Here is a 12,602-nt window from a genome sequence, read left to right as displayed (position 1 = left end):
GTTGGATTTTTAAAGGATATGACTTTGAATAAATAGGTAGGTATGAGATTATAATACTAATTAACGAGAATAATATTTAGGCAAATAAAGATGGATAGTAGAATTTTTGGGATTGAAGTTTTAATTCAGAAATTGGATTTTTGAAGAATTGGACCTTATATAAATAAATAGGCATGGATCAAAAATCCTAATTAACAAAAATAACATTTAGACGAATACTGGAATTTTTGGGATTAAAAATTGAATTAAGACACGGGGTTTTCGGAAGATTGGACTTTGAATAGATATGAAATAATGATTCTAATTTATGAGGATAAAATTTAGACGAATTGCAGAATTTTTAGGATTGAAAAATTGAATTAAGACAAGAGATTTTTGAGGAACTAGGTTTTAAATAAATAGATGAATATGAGATAATAATCCTGATTGATAAAAATAAGATTTAAACGAATTACTGAAAAACTAAATTAAGACAGAGGATTTTTTAAGGATTAGGCTAGATGGATAGATGAATATAAGATAATAATTCCAATTGATGAACATAAGTTTTAAACGAATATTTGAAGAATTAAATTAAGACATGAGATTTTCTTAATGGGTTAGACTTCGGATAACTAATAAATACGGGATAAAGATTCGATTTATGAAAATAAGATTTAAACGAATTATTGAAAAATTAAGTTAAGGCGTGGGATTTTCGAAGGATTAGACTTTAAATAAGTAAATGAATATAGGATACTAATTCAAATTAAAGAAAGTAACATTTAGACAAATAGTAGAATTTTAGGATTGAAAATTAAATTATGACGTTGGATCTTTTAAAAAGATTGGATTTTGGATAAATAAACTAACATAGGATGATAATACTAATTAACGAAAATAATTATTTAAAACGGAATAAAAAAAAATAGTGGAATTTTTAGGGGTTTGAAAATTAAGTTAGGACATCGGATTTCTGAAGGGTTGGATTTTAAAGTAGTAAATAAATATGGGATACTAACTCTAATGGATGATAATGAGATTTGAACTAATTATTAAGACACCTGATTTCTTTGAAAGCTTTAGACTTTAAATAGCTAGATAATATGTGATAATAATTCTTGATTGATGAAAATGAGATTTAAACGGATTATCGAAAGATTAGATTAAGATGTGGGGTTTTTGATGGATTAGAATTTAACTTTGATGAGTGAGATTTTAAAAGATGATAAATAGATATGTACGAAATAATAATAATAGTTGACAATCATAATGTTTAAACTAGTGAAATTGAATAGTGTAAATTCCAAGATAAAAATATAATTAACAATAATAATTTATCTTTTAATTGTCTTTAAGTTGAGCTAACTAAATTGGTGAAGATAAAATAAGATAAAAATAAGAATAAATAATAATAAAAAAAAAGCATGAATAAGTTAATAATTTACCAAGGTTAGAGATTTAAAAACTTGTTTAGACATAATGTAGCCAAATGGGCTAACCCAAACATGGACTTGGGCCATGGAGATGGCTAGCATAGGGAGCAAAGGGGCCTTTCATCAACAACTTGGGTTGGGCTCCAACTCAAGCCCAAACCTGTCACCAAGAGCTTAGGTCTGGGCTTCAACTTAAGCCCAAGGCACCATCACCATCACCATCAAAGCTTGGGCCTGGGCTCCAACTTAAGCCCAAATCAATTCTCATCATGGGCAAGCACAAGGCATCATCTTAACATCAACTTGGGTCGGGTGCTTTAACTTAAGCCCAAATCAATTCTCATCATGGGCAAACCCAAGGCATCATCTTAACATCAACTTGGGCCGGGTGAGCCCAAGGCATCATCTTAACATCAACTTGGGTTGGGTGCTTTAACTTAAGCCCAAATCAATTCTCATCATGGGCAAGCCCAAGGCATCATCTCCTTCAACGCCCTTCCGCCTGGAAATGCTGCATGCTTTGCGCCACCGAAGAGAAGATGCATGGAGAGGATGAGGAAGATGAAGGGAAAGAGAAAGAGAAAGAGAAAGAGAGAGAAAATGTGGCAACATGCATGGCTATCATATAATTCGTATGGGAACCAAAACAGGGACCAAGCAATTCATGAAATGAGGAGCAAATTTAACACGTTAAATAATCCGGAAACATCTAAATATCAGGAAGAAGTGAGATATGGCTGAAAATAGAACAAAATGAATAAAAAAAAATGGAGAACCTAGGGTACAAAAGTAATCTAACCTGAGCGGTCTCCCTTCTCCTTCTCTTGCGTTTCCTCTCTTCTTTTCTCCAAGCTCGTTTTTCTTTTTTTCCTCCAGAAAAACCAGCCCCCCCCCCCCCCCCCCCCCCCCCCCCTCCGCTATCCTTTTTTTTTTTTCCTCCAAAAAAATATCTCCTCCCTAACCCACTCTCCTATTCCCTCATCAGCAAGTATGGAAGCTCCCAACCACCCTCATGGGCAGCATGGAGGTCCCCCCCCCCCCCCCCCCCCCTTTTTCCACAAATGTCATGAAAAGGAGAAAAAAGTTCTCCTCGAGCCCCCCTCACTTCAAAAGGAGTCTACACTAATTCAAATCAATCAAAATTGATCATTTTGATTCAGTTTTATTTTCGATTTGAGAATTTTGAAAATTGACCTTAATGATTTACTTTTCAATTTTTTAGTCTTCTAACCGATAAAAACCACATCAAACCAATATTTTAAAACTTATATATAATTGTTTGATATTTAATAAGTTTTTTTATGTTGAGATATTAAGAATGTTTTCCTTATATCATTCTTTCTTTATATCATTCAGCATTGAGACATTAGGAATGTTGAGATATTAGAATATTAGTTGTTCTTTCCTTATATCATTATTTTCTTGTATCATTCTTTCCCATTCTTAGAATGGTGATTATCCTCTATATATACTCTGTACATGAACGAATGAAAGAATGAATGAAAAAACTACCATTTATCAATTTGAAGATTTTATATTAGATTATATTAAAGTAATTCATTCTTTTTTTATATTAAGGGCAAATTAATTTTAAATACATGCGGTATATAATTTTAACATCAAATCTAAGTTGATTTTAATTTGTTTTTGAAACAAATTGGAGTTAAAGTCTAATATAAACTCAAATTAATGGGGATTTGAATTTAAAATAAATACAAATTTACAACTGGGTTGAGAACTAAAAAATGTCATTAAGTTGGATCAAAACCGATCCACAAAAACCAAACTGAACCAACCTTAAAAGGCTTAATTTGGTTTAATTTTTTACTTTAAATTTGGTTGATTCATTTTTTATTGCATATAAATCGATGACATCGATTTATTCATTTTTTACTCAAAAATAGACCGAATCGATTTTATTAATTTACGCCCCTAATAAACTTAAACTTCAAACACTTTAACAATTAACGAAAAATAATAAAACTATTATCCAAATATAAATAAAACTTGGATAGATTAAAGTTTTTTCCTATTATTTTCATTCTTTTATGTTTTAATAAAATAATATATAATATACTTAAAAATAGATAAATAAATAAATAATCCATCGGTTCAGGTTAAATGGTTGTCTCAACCTTTAACCCATGTCAACTCTAATATTTTTGGGTTGGTATTTTTCTAACCCAAACCCAGCCCTAAATCATTCAAACCTTGCCCACACCTGTCCAAATATTGGGTTGGTCAGCTTGAACCCATCAAGTTACAGTCTTAATTTAAACTTTATATTTTGAGAGAAAGGAGAGCTTAGTAGATATTAGATTATACTGTATATGAAGAAGAGCTGAGTGGCAGAAAACAATTTTTCTCTACATTTTGGCTTGAGAGAGAAGAGGTGTCATGCATGATGAAGAAAATGCCAAGACGGGTTTCGAAATATAATGGTGAACTCATGATGAAAAGGTTTAATACTAATGATTAAACCTTTGACTTGAATCATGATTTTCTTGTCACCCCAAATCTGAATGGTGGTAATAGATATTTTTCTCTTATAATAATTAGAGAGAAAACTCTTATGAAAGCTTGCAATGATGGTGATGTGCACGAGGATGAAAGACTAATTAAACCATCTACTAATCGGTTCCTCCCAGATTTCTAAAGATCGTGAGTGACTTCTATTGCGAGCTAAGGTTGCATGCTGGCATGCCCTTTCAATGATAACATCGTGTCAAAAGATTGTGCAACCTCAAAACATGACAACTTTTGGTGAGTGGCACATGTTGCGTGCCAAGATCAAGGCGATGATGTCTCCATGAGCACACGGACTGACAGACAACCTATACTAGGTGGTTGCCACCTCCAACCGTGCTGATGCATGCTCCAAGTTGATAGATGGACCAGCTCATCACTCCACATATAATTATAATTAAAATGAGGGAGGGTGTAGTTGAGCGACACAACAGAGTTGGATAGCTCCAAGTTTACAAGTACAATATCGTATATCATGATATTTTTAGATATTAAACCATCAAACATCTCAATTTAAGATAAATATGGAGTCATCGGATCATCAACACAATGACATGAACAATACAATAACCATTCCATTTTTCTATTCATCTCACTCAATCATTCAATGCTTCCCTACCACAATTGATTATATATGTTGTATTGTCATTTGTATAGTCTATCATCACTAAAGTGTCCAGTTTGAATGCATCATCTTACATTAAAAAATTAGATAACATTTCATAATTGATTATATATATTGTAACGACATTTATGTAGTCTATTATCACCAAAGCGTCCAATTTAGCTGCATCATCTTATATATATATATATATATATATAAACTTAATAAAAGAAATAATATAGTTGCTTGAAGAGTCAATGCTATATACTCCTTATAATGTCTAAAATTATGCCTTCGATGTTTCTTAAACATTCAAAAGTATAATTTTAAAAGCTATAAAAACTAAAAAGTGTCGAAAAGTAAATTTCCAAACAATTTGTAACCATTCAAATTTATGATTCTAGATCCTCCTTTGATACCCTTCATCAAAATATGCTTTGAAAAAAAAATGCTAAATATTTTTCAAAAACCATATCTCTTCGCTTCTAACATAATTAGAGAGGATGGTTTGCTTATCCATTAAAACATATTTTTTCTTAGGGTTATATGGGTAGGATGGGGAGAAATGAAAAGAGGAAGAGGGAGGTGAATGTGTAAGGGTAAAATGGTCTTTCACTTAGGGGGTAATTTTATCCTTAAAAAAAATATTAAAATAAACTTGGATAGGAGAGAAGAGAGTTTTGGTGGGGGGATTTATAACCTTTCCCAAGGATAGTAGAAAGTTGTGGATTAAACCTTGTCAAACTACTTGAAACCCAATTCAAGGTTAAGTTGGAAATTCCTAACCAATGCCAAGCCCGTGGATAATTTGTGCTCCCACGGCTTTTCATGGGTTATCATACAAAATAATTATTTTAAAATCAATAACATATAAACCATATTATGAAATAAGAAATTAAAAATTAAATATCTTATAGTCATAAAATAAATTATTTGTTAATTTAACATAAATAATTATTCATAAACTTTAGGACTGTAAGCAAAATGAAAAAATTAATAAATTAATTCAAATCAATCAAAATTGATCATATTAGTTTAGTTTTATTTTCAATTTGAGAATTTTGAAAATTGACCTTGACGGTTTACTTTTTGATTTTTGTTGTCTCTTAACCAATAAAAACTGTACCAAATCGATATTTTAAAACTTATATATAATTGATTGATATTTAATAAGTTTTTTTTTATATTATATTATATTTAAGTAATTCATTGTTTTTATATGGGCAAATTAATTTTAAATACATGCAATATATTTTTAACATCAAATCTAAGTTGATTTTAATTAGTTTTAAAATCAAATTAGACTTAAAGTCTAATATAAACTCAAATTAATGGGGATTTGAATTTAAAATAAATAAAAATTTATAACTAGGTTGAGAAATAAAAAATGTCATTAAGTTGGATCAAAACCGATCCACAAAAACCAAACTGAACCAACCTTAAATAGCTTAATTTGGTTTAATTTTTTACTTTAAATTTGGTTGATTTGATTTTTATTGAATATAAATCGATGATATTGGTTTATTCATTTTTTATTCAAAAATAGACCGAATCGATTTTATTAATTTACACCCCTAATAAACTTAAACTTCAAACACTTTAACAATTAATGAAAAATAATAAAACTATTATCCAAATATAAATAAAACTTGGATAGATTAAAGTTTTTTCCTATTATTTTCATTTTTTTTATGTTTTAATAAAATAATATATAATATACTGAAAAATAGATAAATAAATAAATGATCCATCGGTTCGGGTTAAATGGTTGTCTCAACCTTTAACCCATGTCAACTCTAATATTTTTGGGTTGGTATTTTTCTAACCCAAACCCAACCCTAAGTCATTCAAACCTTGCCCACATCTGTCCAAACATTGGGTTGGTCAGGTTGAACCCACCAAGTTACAGTCTTAATTTAAACTTTATATTTTGAGAGAAAGGAGAGCTTAGTAGATATTAGATTATACTGTATATGAAGAAGAGCTGAGTGGCAGAAAACAATTTTTCTCTACATTTTGGCTTGAGAGAGAAGAGGTGTCATGCATGATGAAGAAAATGCTAAGACGGGTTTCGAAATATAATGGTGAACTCATGATGAAAAGGTTTAATACTAATGATTAAACCTTTGACTTGAATCATGATTTTCTTGTCACCCCAAATCTGAATGGTGGTAATTGATATTTTTCTCTCATAATAATTAGAGAGAAAACTCTTATGAAAGCTTGCAATGATGGTGACGTGCACGAGGATGAAAGACTAATTAAACCATCTACTAATCGGTTTCTCCAAGATTTCTAAAGATCGTGAGTGACTTTTATTGCGAGCTAAGGTTGCATGCTGGCATGCCCTTTCAATGATAACATCGTGTCAAAAGATTGTGCAACCTCAAAACATGACAACTTTTGGTGAGTGGCACATGTTGCGTGCCAAGATCAAGGCGATGATGTCTCCGTGAGCACACAGACAACCTATACTAGGTGGTTGCCACCTCCAACCGTGTTGATAGATGGACCAGCTCATCACTCCACATATGCTACTGAGGTGCGTCATCAGTCCCACAGCTCAAACGACCTATTCCCCTTTCCCCTCTTATGTAGATATTTTCTTTTCAAAGAAACTCATCTCCGCATGTATAGATACTGTCAATATAGAGTTTAATAATTAGTCTCATGAAAAAGGAGTTAATTCATTCTCTTGCTCCCAATGAATGGAAAATTCTCACATATGACAACAAAGTTCTACTTCTGTGAACTGCTTCACCGACAGTCACAAGTTCAATGAATTTGCAAATATTTGGCATGCACTCATGCTATGCAAGTTGTGGAATGTTACTGAAGAGTTTGAAGATAACTCCAGAAGCTTGTAAAACTCTCGATTCACTCAAATATGTAGCGTAGCGAAAGCATGACAAGACAGGAGGGCGCGGCGCATGCGATATTTCTCAGGCACTTCTGAAGTCGGCGATAAATTGGAGAGAGACGAGTAAAGACAGGAGGCTTGCCCACAAACCTCCAGCATATGATATGGAGAACGCATATATTGTATGTTATACAACATTGCTGTCGCATTGTTGTGCACTTTTTGATAAAATCAGAATACTGTAGGAAGGAAAAGATGGGTTGACACGCCTTCAAGATGATGAAGGTACCATCACCATCCATGATAAGTTGGCTATGTTAGGCACAAAAATGAACTGAAATACTACAAGGGTATTCAGCTTCTCACCTTTCATCCAGTCTCCCAAAGCTATAATTTGACATGGAAGGCACCTAAAAACAAGCTCCAGGGGATGATAGCTCTACTGTCAAATACAACTTTTTTTTTTGCCCTTTTTCTTTCTTTTGTAAAATTCAATGGCAAACTCACCTGGGGAAGTATCCGGTAAAATATCCTTTCATTTCCTGTCTAAGAAACCAAAGACCTAAATATCGAGATTAATCTTAGGAACCAAAATTCCCAAGGAAAAAAAAAAGGGATGGATCTCTTGCCGAAGGAATAAGCAGTACAGCACCAATGTATTAGAAATAATTCTAAATAGAGCACTTAACGCATGGTTTCACCTAAATCCTAGCAGATCAGCATAGTCCCCAAATAGCATATGGAACCATGAAAAAATGGTGAAAGAAGTGGCAGATAGCTTGATCGGTAAGAGATGGAACACATTAGCTAGAAGAAGAAGAGAGGTACTTGCGAACAACAATGTGGTGGGTGTGGATTGCTTCACAAGACTCATTTATGGTAGTCTTCTAATTAAGCATTACTCATTTACAGATCCAAGTTTTAGCTGCATGTTCTTGCATTCACAAAGTGTCAATCCATTGGATGCTGGACAGTTAAAAATTTGAAGGGAGGACTCAAAATTGATTGATTGTTAAGCAGCCTCTCAGATGAAGAAAACAGAACTGATTCATAACAAATCAAAAAGTTTATTGGTACGAGTGTGATCAGTCTGGTTGTTTTAGAAATATAGATATTGGTATATACTATATATAAACCATTCCCATCTTTAAACGAGTCATGATGAGCAATCATAGAGAATGAGAGAAAGCGAGAATTACACCAGAAAGCCTCTGAAAAAGGCAGAGAGAGGAAAGGGTTGTCAGGTATGCATTTTGAGACAACAAAAACAGAGCATACCAGAACAATATGAAAAGCTTCTTTTAATCTGCCAAACATGAGAACTATCCAAAATATTGTGGGTGTGTTCCATTGTCTAACCAGAAAGCCAGTTCATTGTCATCATCAACATACAATGTGTACAACTGTGCTCAATCAGGGACAGTATATATTTCCATGATTAGACACTAGTGCTTTACTCCAATATCTACTAGCCCAGCCCAACAGCCTCAATCTGAGATTGGGAAAGCCCCCTCGTCACTGACATGACTTGGAAGTTAAAACAAAAATAACAATGATGGACCGAAGGAGTGTCATCCTGTCATGCTGTAGTCTTCTGTATGCTGATATGGATTATAGCTCCCTGGAACTTCCATCTTCCCAATTTGGTGATCATTTCCTGCATTTACCAATTAGGAAGGTAATCAAGGCTTTCATATTATAATAATAATAATTTTTTTCATATAATAATAATAATAATAATAATAAGAATAAGAATAATAATACCATCGATATAACAGTATATCTTTGTTTCCTAGTTATGAACCATATGACCTCAAAAAGTCTATAGATGGTTTGGAAATCTGTTAATATTGACAGAATATGAATATATGCTCTAAAAGGCACTAGACATGAATTTTCCTAAAGATGACCTTTTTGTGGATAAGCAATCTATTTAATGGTCCACTTGTTTTGAGCACATACAGAAAAAACTCATACAACAGAAAAGATGAAATGACACATGGCAGCAAAGCCTAAAGACTACGTTTGTAAATGCTGATTTTTGGAACAAGAACAAGAGGAAGCTCAGAAAAAAATTGGGGTTGAAGCTGTGGGAAAAGACACATAACCATTACTTATGCAAAAAAAATTGATAAAACATAGAGTAGGATGGGAAAAAAAATTCATGTAGCCAAACCCTAATAAATGGATAAGGCATTCTAGGATTGAGTTATTGAAAAAATAATGGTATTGCCATGGATGGGAACAAGGGGCATTTTTTCATTTTTGTGCAAAATTGGGGGCAAACTGTGGCATTAACTATGCATCATTAATTATTATCTAATAATATTAGATAGACAGGTCAAAACTCCTAAGAAGTTGATCTATTATATTTTCTCTAATGTTTCTCCAGCTGCATTCAATTGGTTACTGGTATAAAAATTTAAACCGTGTATCTACATGGGTTTGATTGAGTACCTGCATAGAAAGCTACTTGGCTTGGATTCCCAGAAGGTTTTATTCTGCCATCTGATGGAAATATGGTTTCTTCTTTATGGGTCTGTTGGTCTAAGAAATGCAATCTAGAGCCTATCTCAGGGTTCTGAAAGCAGAGATCCTCAGGCCTTGAAGCTGAGTTCTGTTGGGGGAGGAAATTCTCAGACTTTGTTTTCTGATCCTTAGGTGACTCAACTTCCGTCGCTACTTCTGATTCAGCATTGTTAGGCGTTGTAATCAATTGCTTTCTTTTTGATTGTGCACGCCTATTCTGGAACCAATTATAGACATTTGTTTCAGAAATTTGGCCATGCTGGCTCAAATCAGAGGTTATCTCTTTGATCTTTTGCTTGCTTGGAGTACCATATCCTTGATCAAAAATACGCTCAAGAATTTGAAGCTGCACTGCTGTCGGAGTCCACCGCTGTCTGGCAGAAATTTTGTGACCAGTAGATGTCATTAATGGGTCACAATATAGATTTCCCAGTCTGACTCCTGAGAGAGCAAAGAAATGTTAAAGTAAAAAATGGAGTGTCAACAAATGATGCAAACCAATAATCATTAAGTACAAAGCACATTCAAGGTCATAGTTTACTGTTTTTCTAACTTTGAATGAATGAATCATATCTTGTAATGAAAAGCTTGACAAAGTTTAAAAGAGAAAGTGTTCCTAATACATATTGACAAATGGATCAAACATTCTTTGCAAGCAAACAACAGAATTATATGAAGTATTCATCCCTCTGTGAGGGCCAGCAGACAAAACAAATTAGCTGAAGATGTTACAGACATGTGACATGTTTCCACCATTGAAAGTCTGTAGGACAAAACAATTAAAACAACAACCAGAGGAAAGAGCCAATTGCAATTGGCAATGATGGCACTATATACAAGCCTGGCACTATATACAAACTGTGAGATTATTGGTAAGTTTTTGGGTACATCTTGTGCTGTTCCTCCTGGCACCACACAAGATAATGTGTATATCGTCAAAATTTTGCATTCCAATGATTCTGGTAATGGTTGATTATCAGATAGAAACCCATCAAATGACACAAAGACTCCATACATCCAACAATGATAAGTCAAGCTGCATCTTCCACTATAATTAATTTATATGACAGAATGGTGGAAAAGAATTAAAATCTCAGTCCTAAAAGAGAGAAAGAATAATCGATCAACTTGCCCAAATTGGCTATTGCACATTGAGCCAATGGAATTATCATCCCTTCCATAATAGAAAATCGAACTTTTCTTTAAATATACTGATTCAGAATTCAACATTTGCTCAACTAATATAAAGAAGAAGAAGCGCTAGACTTCAGGAAGTTTCTCCCTTTGGTATTTGATGAGCCGTACAAGTGCAGCTTGAATGCCAAGTAATGTGCTAGATAGAGTTAAAGCAAATAAAAAACAGAGTTGTACAGTCAAAATGAAACCAAATTCAAGTGAAAGTTTTCATAGACACTAAATCCACAAAACCCAACGGAAGAAAAGAAAAGGTATAAGAAGAAAGTCAGGATCCCCATGTCCAATTGTACCAAACCATTATGAGCACAAAACCCAAATCGTTGATTACAGAAATAATTTCTTCAGACAAGTCCAAATTATCTGGGTCAAATGCGAGATCAACCTCAAACGGCCAAACAGAAAATACAATAAATATGCAATTATGTAGAATCAACCCAAAAATGAGATACAAAACTACCCTGAAATAATTCCAGGAAAAAGAAAACCATAAACATACACCAGACATTGATTTTTCTTTTAAAAAAATAATATCAAAGAGACAATAACCCAGAAGAAAAATAAAAAGATAACCAAAGCAAACCCTAAAAGAAATCAGAAGAAAAAGAATCCTGTTAAAGTAGGCATCACAGAAAGGATATAGAGAGAAATAGAGGAAAGAGAGGGGGAGACCTGCAAGATCTTGGTGAGAAGTGAGTGATTTATGCATCTCAACCAGCTGTTCACATATGGTAGCATACACAGATATCTGCTTCCTCAGAATTTCCACTTGGGCGTCCGTCATCACCTTCACGTAAAATACACCCCCATTTCCATTTCCATTTCCACCTACATTTACATTCTGCTCCAGTTCTTCTTGTTGGTGGTGGTGGCGGTGGTGATGGTGTTGTTCTTGCTTCTCCCACTCCATACTCTCTTCTTCTTCTTCTTCTTCTCGCTCTCGTTACTCTCTCTCCATCTGTCTAACAAAGTCAGCACTGAGTACATACACCAAAAGGAAAAAAGGAAACCACGAAAAAGGAAACCACGGATTGAGGCTGCGCGTGATCGGACGGCGGTGGCAGCTTTGAGGAAGGCTTCTTTGATGGAATCAAAGGGGAGGGCGCAGTCTTCCAGACCGGCGTCTTCGAGACGCGGTGGTAGAAGTGTGTGTAGCAATCCACCGTTCTCGCAGCCTCCATTTTGATTCCCAAAACCTAACCCTTTAAACAAAGACGGTTCGGGCTTATTTGGTCGCTGATTTTTAAAATTGTTTTGGAAAACAGGTTTTAGAGTGCGCTCGGTCATGATTATAGAAAGTGTTTTTAAAATTTTTAACACTTGAATGGTAAAAAATTTTAAGTACTACAAATATTAAAAACGCTTCCAATAATTTATACCAAATGAGTTCTTAGTGTTATAAAAATAAATAAATTAATTAAAATTGTATTTGAAAACTGAATTTTAGAAAACATTTTTTATTTAAAAAAAGAAA

General features: G+C 33.5%; 1 protein-coding gene across 1 annotated transcript; it reads right to left on the bottom strand.

Annotated features, from left to right (window-relative positions):
• Positions 1 to 8,680: 8,680 nt before the first annotated feature.
• Positions 8,681 to 12,303, bottom strand: LOC117913193 (WUSCHEL-related homeobox 13-like). The gene is made up of 3 exons (XM_034828154.1): positions 11,801 to 12,303; positions 9,863 to 10,375; positions 8,681 to 9,062 (listed from the first exon to the last, which is right to left on the bottom strand). Exons 1-3 carry the CDS (start codon positions 12,036 to 12,038, stop codon positions 8,977 to 8,979), a joined length of 837 nt encoding a protein of 278 aa, XP_034684045.1. The 5' UTR covers positions 12,039 to 12,303; the 3' UTR covers positions 8,681 to 8,976.
• Between the last annotated feature and the right edge of the window lie 299 nt (positions 12,304 to 12,602).

This window comes from Vitis riparia, chromosome 4, assembly GCF_004353265.1.
Source record: "Vitis riparia cultivar Riparia Gloire de Montpellier isolate 1030 chromosome 4, EGFV_Vit.rip_1.0, whole genome shotgun sequence".
Classification (NCBI taxonomy): Eukaryota; Viridiplantae; Streptophyta; class Magnoliopsida; order Vitales; family Vitaceae; genus Vitis; species Vitis riparia.
Note: the sequence above shows the minus strand (reverse complement) of the source record. Positions and strands in the feature narration are given on the sequence as shown.

Bases quoted from the DNA above. Each gene is read 5' to 3' on its own strand.
- LOC117913193 (XM_034828154.1), bottom strand. From the start codon at position 12,038: ATGGAGTGGGAGAAGCAAGAACAACACCATCACCACCGCCACCACCAC. The intron at 10,376-11,800 runs GTCTCCCCCTCT...TTGCTCTCTCAG, and splicing joins TTCTCACCAAGATCTTGCAG to GAGTCAGACTGGGAAATCTA. The intron at 9,063-9,862 runs GTACTCAATCAA...TGGTAAATGCAG, and splicing joins CCAAGTAGCTTTCTATGCAG to GAAATGATCACCAAATTGGG.